Raw genomic sequence first — 15,258 nt, forward strand, 5'->3', positions numbered from 1 at the left:
ACTGGTCGGCTGCTGGCCTGGGGGCGTGGCCAGCGCGGCGGAGCGCGGCGGGGCGGGATTCCCGGAAGCGGCCCCTCCCTCCAGCTTGCCGGCTTCTCGGAGCCCGCGCTGGCAGTCGTAGGGAATCCGGCGTGCTTCCACGCCGTCCCCGCCGGCCCCCGCCCCGGTCCAGCGCCCGGCGCCCCTGTCTCGCACCCGATGGTGAGCAGTGTGTTGTGCCGCTGCGTGGCCTCCCCGCCGCCGGACGCCGCCGCCGCCGCCTCGTCGCCCGCCTCGTCGCCGGCGTCCGTGGGGGACCCGTGCGGCGGCGCCGTCTGCGGGGGCCCGGACCACCGGCTGCGCCTTTGGAGCCTCTTCCAGACGCTCGACGTCAACCGCGACGGCGGCTTGTGTGTCAACGACCTGGCCGTGGGGCTGCGGCGCCTGGGACTGCACCGCACGGAGGTCGAGCTCCGGGTAAGCAGCGCGCGCCACCCGCGCGGGCGGGGAGCCAGACGGGGTGACGGGTCCCCAGGGCCCGGCCCAGCGATCGGGCTTGGCGAAGGTCTGGGTGGACGGGCTGGACCCGTGGTGGTCACGGAGAGTGCCCCAGATGACAGATGGCCACCCGTTTTTACCTCGGCGGAAGTGGGGTTTCTCAGTGGATTGCTTTGGTCGAGGAGAGAGTGGTCGTGGGCCTCTCTGGGTGGGCGAAAAGCCTCTCCCTGCTCGAGCTTTTACCCCCAGGAAGGCCACGTCTCAGGAGGGTAACTTCAAGGCCAAGCTTGGCATCCCCATCTCCCTGTCAAGTTCATCGGTCCACCTTCAGCGGCGCCCCTCCCACCCACTCCCCACTCGCCTTTTTCTTTCCTCTCGTTTCCATGCCACCCTGGGACCTGATCTGGCTTCTCTCAGAATCATGTGGGTGTTGGGGAAAAAAAAAAAATTAGGAACTGGTGTTTCAGGCAGATCTGTGTGGATGTGGGTGGTGAGGACTGACAGGTCTCGTGGCTTAGGCCCAACCCTGTGGCTAATCCAGAACTTGGAGTCGCGATCTCTTGCAAGGTTGGGAGTGTAGATGGAGTGGAAGAATCTGGGGTAAAAGTGAAAGTGGGGTACACCTAAGAAGGGAGATGGTTGTTCTTTTGTGTGGGGTGTGTAAGGGTGTTTGGGTATGGGTACTGGGGCTTGCACTCAGGGCCTGGGTATTGTTCCTTAAGTTGTTGGTTTTTTTTTGCTCAGGGCAAGCTATCACATGAATCATAATTTCTTTTCAGGCTTTTTGTCGTTTCATTGGAGGTAACAGGCTCAAGGTCTTTCCTGCCTTGATTGGCTTTGAATTGTGATCCTCAGATCTCAGCCTCCTGAGTAGTTAGAATTACAGGCTTGAGCCAGCCCTGAGTGGAGGTTAGATCAGGTTGGGAGAGAGTAAAGTCAGGGAAATGACCACCTCTGAGCCTGCCAGAAAGAGAAGTGCTGTCCTTTTATGAGAAGCTTGGAACAATGTCTTCTTTTTTCCCCCTCCCTCTCTACTGTCTCTCATGGTGGTTTTTGTTGTTTTTACTTTATGCTTGTAGCTACAAGTATTTTGTTTGTTATCCTGATTTACAACGTGGAGTTAAGACTACTGACTACTTTTACCTAATAACCCGTTTCTTTGCAAAGCTAGTTTGACCCATTTGTACGTGTAACAGAAATCTCATAGTCAAGTATGAAGAAAATCTGATAAGGTGCCAGTGAATTTTACTGGCATTTTGCAAATTTGTTGGTCAGGTCAGTGTATATACTGGCATGTCCAAGGTAATCTTGGATCTACATCTAAGGTAATTAACCTACTTAGAATCAGTCTTGGAAAACCAAGGATAACATAGTGCAACACAGAATCACTGTGTTAAGTCCAAGAGGTTTAGTACAAGATCCCCACTCTCATTACTAGAGACAGGTTTTAAAGCTTATATGTATTCCAGACATTGCTACTCTGGAGGCTGAGATCTGAGGATTGCAGTTCAAAGCCAATCCAGGTAGAAAAGTCTTGAATATCTTATCTCCAATTAGCTACCAAAAAAGCCAAAAGTGAGGGGGCTGGGGATATAGCCTAGTGGCAAGAGTGCCTGCCTCGGATACACGAGGCCCTAGGTTCGATTCCCCAGCACCACATATACAGAAAACGGCCAGAAGCGGCGCTGTGGCTCAAGTGGCAGAGTGCTAGCCTTGAGCGGGAAGAAGCCAGGGACAGTGCTCAGGCCCTGAGTCTAAGGCCCAGGACTGGCCAAAAAAAAAAAAGCCAAAAGTGGAGGTATGCCTCTAGAGGTGGAGCTTCAGTGAGAAGAGGCCAAGGGAGCATCCTGATCATGAGTTCAAACCTCAGTAATGACACAAACACTAAAAATCGTATATGTATTATAACATGATTTTTAGGTAGCATCTTGCTGTGTAGCCCTGCCTATCCTTGAATTTAGAATCCTCCAGCCTCAATCTCAGCTCTGATTCCTAGTTCTGGGATTACAGATGTGAGCTTAAAAAAAAAAAATCAGTTTTACCCAGAATAGTATTGTAAGCTGGAGATTTCCCCACAGATATCTAATGAATAAGTCAGTTGAAAAGATCGGATGGGTAAGTTCAAGGATCTGTGTTCTAGGGTCCCGGGAAGCCTAAGCACAGCTGAATCTTTTTGCTCCTCTGGACCACCTGTTTACTTGGAATACTCTGCCAGGCACATTTAAGACACCTGGCTCCAGGACAGAGTTCAAGATTTACACCAAGTTTCGCGCCTCAACAAGAGTCACAATGTTCTGGAAATTCATAGCACATCTGATATTGATTCTGATCCTTTTTGTTGTTGTACTTGTTGTTGTTATTGTTGTTGCAGTGAATTTGCCTTAAGGGCAAACAAGGAAAAAGGAATCATTCTTCCAGACCTAAAAGAAAACCCTTTTAACTTACCAAAAGGAGCCTCATCCCCTGAAGCCACTTTGGCTTCAAAATCTTTGGCTCTGTGACTGTCCTAAATTTTATGGTATGAAATTGTGTGTGTGTGCTGGTCCTGGGGCTTGAACTCAGGTCCTGAGCACTGTTCCTTAGCCTTTCCCTTCAGGGCTGGCTTTCTACCATTTAAGCCACAGTTTCACTTCCTGAAACAGTTCTTTGATCTTTTGAGGTATGGGTTTAATATGAACTCTTTCTACAACTCTTTGAGCTTTTGAACAAGTTAAATTGTTATACAGCCTTGAAAAGATTAGAAATGACTCGTTAGTTTATTACCTGGCAAAGGAGCAGAGTTTAGAACTGTAGAGAATGTTTTAAGAAAGAAAAATCTACCCTGGCTTTGGGGGCTCTTTGTAATCCTCTCACTGGGAGGCCGAGTTGGGAGCATTAAAGAGTTTGAGGCCAGCCTCAAACTGGTGTAGCAAGTTCAAGGCCAGCTTGTGCAGCTAGACCCTGACCCTCCCCATTGCAAGTAAGAAATATTTTTGCAAATATAAATAGCCACCAGGAAGACAACCCAGTCGTGTGCACTTCCTGTTGAGCTATCATTAGTATTAGCTTGCCATAGTTTTGCTGAACTGGCAGGAGAAAGAGAACTTGGGGGCCTATTGGTTAAAAGTGGGTGTCTGTCCAAGGCATTGTAAGAACATATTACATGTTGGGAGCTGCATTCTGTGACCCCTGTGAAGCCCTCAGAGATGTAAGGTTTGCCCAGGAGTCAGGGGTTGAAGTGTCAGTGCGGGAGCCCAGACTATGTGACTCCATAGCCTCTTGTTAGCTTAGAACAGCCTGGGGTCAAGTTTTCTTTTTAAAATAAATAAATAAATAAACCAGCAGGTTTTGCCATCTGCTTTTGTTTTAGAACAGATCTGGGTAGAGAGAAAAAAAAATACTTAAAATGGAAATGGGCAGAGAACCTTTGGCAGCTAGCCCAGGAAGATTTTTTCCTTTCTTTCCTCCACTCCTCCCCCCCCCCCCCCCCCCCCCCCGCAATAGAGGGACTGAACTCAAAGCCTCCTACAAGTGCTCTGCCACTTAAGCTACACCCCAGTTCTTTTTGCTTCTAGTTTTTTGTTTTTGTTTTTTCTTTCTGACAAGAGTCTTAGGCTAGATGGGATTATAGGTGTTAGCTACCAGGAGCTGCTGGGAAATGTTCTTTGTAAAGGCCCATGAGAGCCAGAAGCCTGTTCTGGGACAAAAGATGGGAAAGGTTTCCTAAAGAAAGAAAAAGAGATGACGACAACTGTAATGATTTTAGGAGATGAGACTCAGCTGGAGATAATTATAGCATGGACTATTTCAGGCATTTTCATGTGACCAAACAAAATCTTTGTCTTAAAACAAATTTAAAACATAGGTTAGAACTCGAGTAGCCAATTAAAGGAAGAAAGCAAGCTGTGTTACCTGTAAACACTTCTGTCTAGCTAAGGCTTAAGGGCTCTCAAAGGGGCTGGTGTCTAGTTGGAGCTCTACAATAAGATTGTAGATGATTTATACTTTTTTTTTTTTTTTTTTTGCTAGTCCTGTGGCTTGGACTCAGCCTGAGGGCTGTCCCTGGCTTCTTTTTGCTGAAGGCTAGCACTCTACCACTTGAGCCACAGCACCACTTCCAGCCTTTTCTGTTTATGTGGTGCTGAGGAATCGAACCCAGGGCTTTGTGCATGCTAGGCAACCACTCTCCCGCTAAGCCACATTCCCAGTCCTGATTTATACCATTTTATAGAGACAAAACAGTTGTTCAGAAAGACAGTAGTACTGCAAATAGGGGTGCATGTCTGTAATCCCAGCTGCTTTAGGGTGTTGAGGCAGAAGGATTACTTGAGCCCAGGAGTTCAATATCAGCCTGGGCTATCTCAAGGGGCAGCTGGGGTGGAGTGGGGTGGGGTGGGGGAATAACCTCAATATATCACTTGGGAGCCAGGTACTGGTAGTTCATACCTGTAATTCTAGCCACTCAGGAGGCTGAGGATCCCAGTTCAAAGCCAGCCCAAGAGGACAAATCCAATTAACCACATATCGCCAATTAACCATCAAAATCTGGAAATAGAGGTGTGGCTCAAGGGGTAGAACACCAACTTTGAGCTGAAAAAGCCAAGTGAAAGCCCAAAGCTTTGAGTTCAAGCCCTAGGACTGGCGCACAAAGAAAAGTTATTTGGGAATTTGAGAACAAGACCAGAATAAGGACGAACTGATTGCAGCTCCTCTAATTATTTAGTCTAAGAGTCATTTCTGAAGGATGTAAAAGGGAAATTAGGCAGGTACCCTAGCTTTGAGCTCAAGAAATCCAGTTAGAACTACACATTCTGTTTTCAAAGTACACATTTCAAGATTCTGCAGCCCTTCACTTCCCCTAGCAAAAGATGGGCAACCCACCCTGCCTTGTTTCTTTCTGTCCTTGACCTGGGCAGTGTTCACATGAGGCAATCCCTTTGGACTTGAAATGTTTGGATGGAAGATCGTTAATGTACAGTTGGCATTGTTTAGCCAGCCAGGCAGAGTAGATAAGATGGTCAACAGAAGAATCAATCATAGAAGGGGGTGGACATCAAGAAGAATAAAATAATGGCCTGTTAGAAAAAGTACTACTCTTTGTGCAATGGATTGAGCTAATTTATTAAGTTGATTTTACGGTGTTGATGCCTGGCTCAAAGTCATAATCACTGGAGCCTACTATAAGATTATATACATATATATATATATATATATATTTGTGCATGTACTGGGTCTTGAACTCAGGGCTTCATGCTTTTGCTTGAATTTTTCTGCTCCAGGCTAGCACTGTACCACTTGAGCCACAGCATCACTTCCAGCTTCTTGCTGGATAATTAGAGGTGAGTCTCACAACTTCTCCTGCACTGGGATCCTCAGATCTTAGCCTCTTGAACAGCTAGGATTACAGGTGGGAGCCACCAGTACCAGGCTCCAAGATAATTTTTTTAAGTGAGTTCATATTGGGAGGCCTATAATCTTATACTTGGGAAGCTGGGATAGGATTGCCAGTTCAAAGCCAGCCTGGCTACATAGCAAGACCCTATCTCCAAAAGGAAAAAAAAAAAAGAAAAACAAACGGGCTGGGAATGTGGCTTAGTGGTAGAGTGCTTACCTAGCATGCATGAAGCCCTGGGTTCCATTCCTCAGTACCTCACAAGCAGAAAAAGTCGGAAGTGGCGCTGTGGCTCGGGTGGTAGAACACTAGCCTTGAGAGAGGCTCAGGGACAGTGCCCAGGCCCTGAGTTCAAGCCCCAGGACTGGCAAAAAAAAAAAAAAAAAGGAAAGAAATGAGTTGAAGCCATGGGCAATGGCTTCAACCTGCCACCCCTACTTACTCAGGAGATAGGGAGCAGGGTCAAGATTCCAAGGCTCACTTGAGAAAAAAGAAAAGAGTTTTAGAGACCCTCATCTCAACCAACAACAACAACAAAAAGCTGAGCACGGTGGTACCCATCTGATATCCCAGCCGGGAAGGAATAGTAGGATCCTAGTCCAGGCAGGCCCCCAGGCAAAAAATAAGAGGAAAATATAACAAAAAATAAAGCACAAAAGGGCTGGATATGTGGCTCATTTGGTAGAGCACCTGCCTAGCAAGTGCAAGGCCCAGCATTGAAACTAATACCACCAAAAACAAAACAAAAAAAAATTTAAATAGTTACTATTTGGAAAAAAACAGTCAGGTACTCTGATTCCTCAGACAAAATAATAAGTAAGAATGTGCCAGAGTTATGTCATCTAGAGCTTCAGTCTTAGAAATGCCTTTCGTGTTCAGAGAGTGGATAGTTAAGTCTCACAGAAACCACAGAGGAATGAAGCAAACCACTATTTTGCTGATTCTCATTTCTAGTCCAACTACAGACAGCTGTGGGATGAAGTCAACCCACAAAACTGTGACTACCGGACTAGTCTCATTACACTAAGTCTTCACAGACTTTTTCTTTTGCCAGTCCTGGGGCTTGAACTCAGGGCCTGGGCACTGTCCCTGAGCTTCTTTTTGTCCAAGGCTAAGCATTTGAGCCACAGCGCTACTTCTGGCTTTTTCTGTGTATGTGGTACTGAGGAGTGGAACCCAGGGCTTCATGCATTCTGGGCAAGCGTTCTACCACTAAGCCACATTCTTAGCCCCAGACTATTTTAAACTATTTCCTCCAGATAGAACCAGGAGATTGCCAGGTGGCTGGTGACTCGTGCCCATACTCCTGGCTACTCTGGGGGCTGAGATCTGAGGATCTTGGTTCCAAGACAACAGCAGATGGGGGTGGGGGGTAGTCTGTGAGACTTATCTCCAACTAACCAGCAAAAATCCACAAGTAGAGTTGTAGCTCAAGTGGTAGAGCGCCAGCCTTGTGATCAGAAAAACGAAGGGACAGCACCTGGGCCCTGAGTTCAAACCCTAGTATCAGGACCAAAAAAATGAACCAGGGGATTGACCACCAGTCCTATCTGCTTACTGTCCAGCCTCTCATCTAATGTGGAGCCTTCCCTGAAAGATAGCATTCTTCAGAGGTAGCACTTCAGTGCATTCCATGTGGGTAAAACCTGGGTCCTGCTAGTTCTTTGTTATCTGAATGCTGTCGCCTCTTGTCTGCTGCTCATGAACAGAGTCAATAAAAAAAAAAAAAATGGTGTAGGGCCCTTTAAGAATCTAAAACGTGCTGTCTTATCTTCCTTTCATCTCTACTACTGCTAAAACAGGTGTTGTCATGCACAGATCATGTGATACACCAGGCACAACTTTTATGGCTTCCTGTCCCAGGCCGTGTACTCTGGGAGTTGGTCATACAGACTTTGCTGAGACTGTTAACCGCTGGAGACTGGAGGAGGCCTGGGCGGGGAGGGGTGTTTGGAGAGATAGGAAGGACCATGGCGCTGCTGAGGTGATGAAAATGTCTTCAGGTAGATCACGGTGTTGGTGATACCAAGGCTGAGTGCGCTTTATTTTATTATTTTTTTTTCTATGCTGGTACTAAGAAAGAGGAGGCAGGAAGGTTTTGAGTTTAAGGCCAGTCTAAGCTACATAGTACGTTTCCAGGCCAGCCTAGTCTCCACAGTGAGACGCTGTCTTCAAACATCGTTACAGTTATTTTCAACTTAACATGGGCATGTCTGTGCATAATCTATCTTAGCCTTTCAAGGCCCTTGAAAGCAGTGACTCAAAACATGCAAACATTGTTCCAAAATAGGAATATAAGACCCAGCACAACACCTGAAAAGATGGCATCTTAAAGATGTGTTAGCCTTTAAAGGAAATGAAGAACAAACATCAGCCGCAAAGAGCTGCCTGTCTGCAGGCTCACATTTGCGGCTGGCTTTCCAGGAAGCAGAAGGTGAGTCAGAACTCGTCACAGTGGGGAAGCAGGGTAGCACCATCCTTGGTCCTGGTCCCTGTTCCTGCCGGTACTCCAAGCTTCCATCTTGTCCCATCCACCCATGGCCCCACTCCTTCCCTCCCCTCTAAAGGCCCCCAGTGGGAGTTTCTTGTACACACACACACACACACACACACACACACACACGTCTGAGAAAATTCTAAGCACAGTAAAATACCAGCCAAGTGTTCTTCTATTGAGCTACCTCAGCCTGACAGGTCCCCAAGATCCAAAGCGAACTGTTAAACTCTCAGCTGTGACACTAATGGACGCACCTGTTTGTTAGAAATGGCTACCATGTCCACTGTAACCAGCCTATTGGTCGTTTGTCCATCCCTACATGCCCGATCTTTGCTGATGGTTGTTATTCATTCATTCACTTATTTATCAACTGCTGGAGTTTGAAATTGGAGCTTCACACTGCTAGGCAGGTGTTGTATTGCTCTTATGTGCTTTCCTATATAAGAGAAAACGTGCTCCATTGGTGTCTCTGAGCTGGGCTTACTTCATTTAACATGATTTGTTCTAGGTATGTCTATTTTCCTGCAAATGACATAATATTTAGAATTCTATTTTTTTAATCTTTTAAGTTGTACAAAGGGGTTTCAGTTTAATATGTCACCAACTTTTTTTTTTTTTTTAGATAATGTCTTCTTGCATAGCCCAGATTGGCTTCCAACTCTCCATTCTCCTGCCTCCTCCTCCCGAGTGCTAGGATTACAGGTAGATGTCACCATACTCAGCTAGTAAATGCCTCGAGATTGGGGTTGAGCCCGGAGGATGTTAGGACTCAAACCTCTTCACTGTGTCCCCACATTTTGCAGACCAGAGGTTAAATGAGTTGCCCAGAGCCCCACAAAGGCACCATGGAGGACCTCTAGCACCTCAGAATCATGCGTTGAGACACTGGTGACTTTTCCATTTTTCATTCACATCTTAGATCCGTGTCCTTTTGTTTCCTGTATTCTCTCCCTATAGAAGAAGGAAAAATAACTCAGGGAACTGAAGTTAATTCTGTGGCCAAATTCCTTCTCTGAATTGGATCTAAGAATTAGGTTGGTCTCAGTCAGTTATTCTTAGAATTCTCACAACTGCTGTAGTGCTCCCAGCAGCTGTGATATCTTATCTACTTAAAAGGCAGCTGCTGGGATGGGCTCCTCCTCTCTTTCCACCTTACAGTCTTCACACAATGCAGAGCAAGTGTCAGGATGAGTTAACACTAATTCAGCCAATCTCCCCTTTTTTCTTTTTTTTTTGCCAGTTCTGGGGCTTGGACTCAGGACCTGAGCACTGTCCCTGGCTTCTTTTTGCTCAAGGCTAGCACTCTACCACTTGAGCCACAGCACCACTTCCAGCCTTTTCTGTGTATGTGGTGCTGAGGAATCGAACCCAGGGCTTCGTGCATGCGAGGTAAGCACTCTACCCCTAAGCCACATTCCCAGCCCCTGACTGTATTCTCATATACTGGTATCAGTGCATATCCACTCTTACCCCTTTATACTCAGCACATAGCTAATCTGAAGAAGAAGCATTCTCTTATAAGAGCAGAAGGAGGAACGATGCCATTTTTCTAAACAGACTCTTGCTCCTGAAGAGCTTTGTCATATCTGAAAGAGGTTAATTGGGTGCCCAGGCCCATGATCCATGCTTGTAATCCTGAGATTAGAAGGATATCACTTCAAAGTCATCCTGGACAGTCTATCTTATTAAGTTAGGAAGCCTAAAATAGGCAGATCTAGGACCAGAAGAAGCCCCAGCATGAAGTGAGACATTACCTCAAAAAGAACCAGCCCAACAGAGGGTTGAGGTATGGGCCAAGAAATAGAGCACTTACCTACTAAGTGGGAGATTCTGAACTCAAACTTCAGGATGGCCATAAACACATTCACAACAAGGTTAATTTTGTATAGCTTTTAACATGCTTGGGGGGAAAGGGATAATGCCTAGAGCTTGCTAGGTGGGTGCTTTACCACTTGAGCCATACCCTTTGCCCTCTAACATTCTTTTTTTTTTTTTTTTTGGCCAGTCCTGGGCCTTGGACTCAGGGCCTGAGCACTGTCCCTGGCTTCTTCCCGCTCAAGGCTAGCACTCTGCCACCTGAGCCACAGCGCCACTTCTGGCCATTTTCTGTATATGTGGTGCTGGGGAATTGAACCTAGGGCCTCATGTATCCGAGGCAGGCACTCTTGCCACTAGGCTATATCCCCAGCCCTCTAACATTCTTTTAAAGAGAAAGACATCTTTGTTAAGAGTCAGTCACCTGGCTTTTCATCAGGCATAAGCCTTTTTTTGGTTTTTTTTCCTTGCCAGTCCTGGGTCTTGGACTCAGGGCCTGAGCACTGTCCCTGGCTTCTTTTTGCTCAAGGCTAGCACTCTGCCACTTGAGCCACAGCGCCCCTTCTGGCCATTTTCTATATATGTGGTGCTGGGGAATCGAACCTAGAGCTTCATGTATACAAGGCAAGCACTCTACCACTAAGCCATATTCCCAGCCCCAGGCATAAGCCTTTTAAGAGACTGTTTTGTAGACTTTCCATTCTCTCTCACCATTGCTAGAGTTTTTGTCAAAACCAGGCTTTCTTTGAGTCTACTTGCTAACATTGTGGGAGATTAAGGGAGTTCTTTTTTTTTTTTTTTTTTTTTTTTTTTTCAGTTCTATCTTCAGTTCTTAGCTTTGTCTGTGCCCTGGGGTAGGTGCCTGGTTCTTCTCCATTCTCTAATTGAGGCCAGAGTCAAGGGCAGGAGGGATTTAGTAGCCCTTCCCCACACCCTGAAACTCTGGCTCTTTAGCCAGTTGATTGATCTCTGCAGTCTGGTACTTACCTGCTCCAGTGTTGTCTGAAATAGCTCACTGAAACCATATCTCAGTTTATTCTTCAGACTCCTTTTATTACCCTACAAAAGGCTTTAAAAAGAAACCCACTTATCTCCTTGCACATTTTGTGCATCTGTCTTAAATATTCGTTAGTTTTGGTCAAAACTTAAGAGTTGCAGGTCTGACTCAGGTGATGGACAAGACCCTCCCTATAACCTCCTGGGCCTACCCAGTCCTCATTATCAGTCAGCCTGGCTTTGTATCAAAGCCTGGCTTGTCTTTCAATTGAAGAGTGTCACTAGTCTTCCCTCTTAACAGTAGGCATCCTGGATGCTAATGGTAAGTCTACTCCAGTCCATAGGTAGCTGAACAGGTAGAAGATGATGGTGGCCGTGGGAGTTGGTGAGGGAGCCAGGTGCTCCCCAGTGTTACAGGACTCCCTCTGAACTCTTGACGTGTCCTGTGGGTGTCCTGGAGATTCCATTCCAGGTCAGTGGGATAAGTCATTTGCTTCCCACTGCAGATGTGTTCCATTCGAACCTATTTTTCTCTGTAAATTTCTGGGCTGGTGACATACTTCCATCTATTAGGTCAATTTTCTAGAATCTTAGGAGAGGAGTGGGTTACTTTTGCAGATGATCGCCTCCTCTTAAGCACAGTTCTGCTGATGTGTCTGAGCCACAGATACAGGAGGGTCCCACGTGCCATTCAGTTCCTAGACGTGGGTGATCCCTCACACCCAAGAAGTGCCATTAGAGTTGTAGTGTTAAGAGTTGTAGTAAAATAAATTAATGATCTACTAGATACTACTGGCTTTGGCTACGCTGTGATATAAAAAAGTTATGTGCAGTATTAAGTCCCAGCAAAATCAAACGACACAAGTTGAAAGTGTTTTACAGCTTTTGTTGTTGTTTTGTTTGTTTCTTTGGTAGGTTGTGGGGCTTGAACTCAGGGCCTGAGCACTGTCCCTGAACCTCTGTATGCTCAAGGCTAGCACTCTACCACCTGAGCCACAGCACCTCTTTGGGTTTTTTGAATGGTTAATTGGAGATAAGAGTCCCACAGGGACTTTTCTGCCCAGGTTGGCTTCGTTCGAACAGCGATCCTCAGATCTCAGCCTCCTGAGTAGCTAGGATTACTGGGGTGAGCCACTGGCACCTGGCTTGAAAGTGTTTCAATATAAAAAAATATTGGCAATGAAACACATTTCCGTAGATCCTGGTCTTAGGTGCAGGTCAAGGGAGATTTTAGAATAATTAAGGTATGGTCTTTTCCTTCTGCTTTGAGTTTAATTTGTTCTTTCCTGACTGCTTAACGTGGAAGCAGAGGTCACTGATCTTTGGCACTCCTTTTCTAGTCTAGTTACTTCCTCCTAATGACTGCTTTGACATAGTTTGCCTGGCTTTTTTTTTTTTAACTTGAAATGTGTTTGCATTTTAAATTTATTATTAGTATATTTTAGTTGTACAAAGAAGTTCATTGTGATAGTTACATACATGGGTATAATGTAGAGTGTGTGTGTGTGGGTGTGTGTGTGTATGTGTGTTGGTACTTGAACATTAACTTAGGATCTCTTACTCTCACTCAGCTTTTCCTCATAAGGCCGGTGCTCTACCACTTGAGCCATAGCTCCACTTTGGTCTTTTTTGTGGTTGATTGGAGATGAGTTTCATGGACTTTCATGCCCTGGCTGGCTTTGAACCAGGGATCCTAAGATCTCAGCCTTCTGAGTAGCTAGGATTACAGGCATGAGTTACCAGATTTGTACAGCTTTTATTGAGTTTTTTTTTTTTGAGTTTTATTGAGTTTATTTGAGTTTTATTCTTGCTCTGTTTTCATATGCACATATAGTGTACTTTGATCAAATTCAGTCCTCTTTACTTTTCCTATTCCCCACTTTGAACCTGTTTGTATGCTTGAAATGTGTTTCTTAATGTGCAATCTATATCTGGAACTAGCTGTTTTATCCAGTCTGTCAGTGTCTACCTTTCATTTGAGCTGCTTAGCTCTGTCTCAACCATTCACATAACTATTGTTTAAGTCTACCAATTCATTATTTGTATTTTGTGTGTTACATCTGATTTTGGGGGGTTTCTTTGTATGTGTGTGTATTTTTTTTTCATGCTAGGGGATTGAACTCCGGAGCTCCTGCTTGCTAGCTAGTAAGCTCTCACCACTTGAGCCACACTTTCAGTACTTGGGCTGGGTTTCTTGTGTTTGTTTAGTTTTCAACTTTGTTTTCTCTATAGCCCAAGCTTTGTCAACTATATAGTCAAATCTTCTGCTGTCTTGGCCTCCCAAGTGCTGGGATTACTGGTGTGTGCCACCATATTTAACTCTCCTCTGTTCTTTATATCCTCTCCCTCTGTTTCTGCTTTCTCTTGGTCAACTAAGTATTGTTATTCCATTTTGTCTTTCACTGGCTTATTAGGTATCTCTTCAGCGATAGTTCTAAGAATTATGGCTCCCATCATAATCTTCCACATCCAACCTCAGCTCATGCCAGACCACTTCACATATAGTTTCAAGAATCTTCATAGCTCTCCATCCATGGGTTCTGTATTTTGTGTGTTCAAACAAGCAGGAAATATTTGAGAGAAATTATGAATTATGTCTGGACTGAACATGGACAGACTTTCTTGTCATAATTTACTGAACAATATAGTAATTTTTTGCATGGCACTTACATTGTAACAGATATTGTAAGTGCTCTAGAGTTAATTTAAAGTACCTGAAATATCTGAGAGGTTTTATGCTGATAGGTTTTATGCTATTTTGTGAGTTTTAGGTGTCAGTGGATTTTGGTTGCTTGGCCTGGGCCCACCCCCACCCCCCACAGCCCTGAGGTCCCTTCTCTGCTCCAGCCTTCCTGCTAAGCTTCTTACATTCTTCACGTCTGCAGAGCTATAAACCCATGATCTTATGCTTACTATTGCTTTAAACACTCCCTTAATTTTCTTTCTTTTTTTGTCAGTTGTGGGGCTTGAACTCAGGACGTGGGTGCTGTCGCTGAGCTCTTGCTCAGGGCCAATGCTCTACCACCTTGAGCCACAACACCACTTCAGGGTTTTCTGTGTATGTGGTGCTGAGGAATGGAACCCAGGGCTTCATGCATGCTAGGCAAGCAGTCTACCGCTAAAGCCATATTCCCAGCCCTCCACTTCTGGTTTTTGAGTGGTTTATGGGAGATAAGAGTCTCAGGGGGACTTGTCTGTCCCAGCTGACTTCAAACTACAATCTTCAGATCTCTGCCTCCTGAGTAACTAGGATTGTGGAGTGAGCTACAGACACCTGGCCACTTTTTATTTTTTGTAATTAAGATTTTTTTTGTTCATTTGTTTTGTTTTTGTTGCCAGTCTTGGGGCATGGACTTACAGCCTGAGCACTGTCCCTGGCTTCTTTTTACTCAAGGCTAGCACTCTACCATTTGAGCCACAGCACCATTTACCACTAGGCCATATTCCCAGCCCTAAGATTTTTTTATTTTATTTTATTTTATTTATTTATTTTTGCCAGACCTGGGGCTTAGACTCAGGGCCTGAGCACTGTCTCTGGCTTCTTTTTGCTCAAGGTTAGCACTTGAGCCACAGCGCCACTTCTGGCTTTTTCTGTTTATGTGGTGCTGAGGAATCAAACCCAGGGCTTCATGCCTGCTAGACAAGCAGTCTACCACCAAGCCACATTCCCAGCCCTAATTGAGATTTTTATTAGCATAGTTATAGAATTAATTGTACCGGCTGGGTTTCATTGTGACATTTGTTTGTATGTTTTGTTTTTTGCCAGTCCTGGGGCTTGGGCTCAGGGTCTGAGCACTGTCCCTGGCTTCTTTTTAAAGCTCAAGGCTAGCACTCTACCACTTGAACCACAGCGCCACCTCTGGCCTTTTCTGTTTATGTGGTGCTGAGGAATCGAACCCAGGGTTTCATGCATGCAAGGCGAGCACTCTCCCACTAAGCCACATTCCCAGCCCCTCATTGTGACATTTGTATCCATGCAAGTAATGTATCCATCAATCCTACCCCCTGTGTTACTCTCTCTTATCTTTCCTCCCCCTTCTTAAAATAATTTCAACAGGTTTCATTGTGCTATTTTTATAAACACATATAAATGTGTATAACT

The 15,258-nt window shown here is 45.4% G+C and overlaps 1 protein-coding gene across 1 annotated transcript in view; it reads left to right on the plus strand.

The window, feature by feature from the left end:
• The first annotated feature begins 141 nt into the window (after positions 1-141).
• Positions 142-15,258, plus strand: part of Slc25a25 (solute carrier family 25 member 25) — a 37,575-nt gene continuing 22,458 nt past the window's right edge. The window contains exon 1 of the mRNA XM_048343668.1: positions 142-456. Within this exon, the coding sequence (XP_048199625.1) occupies positions 199-456 (258 nt within the window). The 5' untranslated portion in view covers positions 142-198. The remainder of the gene's footprint in view (positions 457-15,258) is intronic.

Source organism: Perognathus longimembris, chromosome 1, assembly GCF_023159225.1.
Source record: "Perognathus longimembris pacificus isolate PPM17 chromosome 1, ASM2315922v1, whole genome shotgun sequence".
NCBI lineage: Eukaryota > Metazoa > Chordata > Mammalia > Rodentia > Heteromyidae > Perognathus > Perognathus longimembris.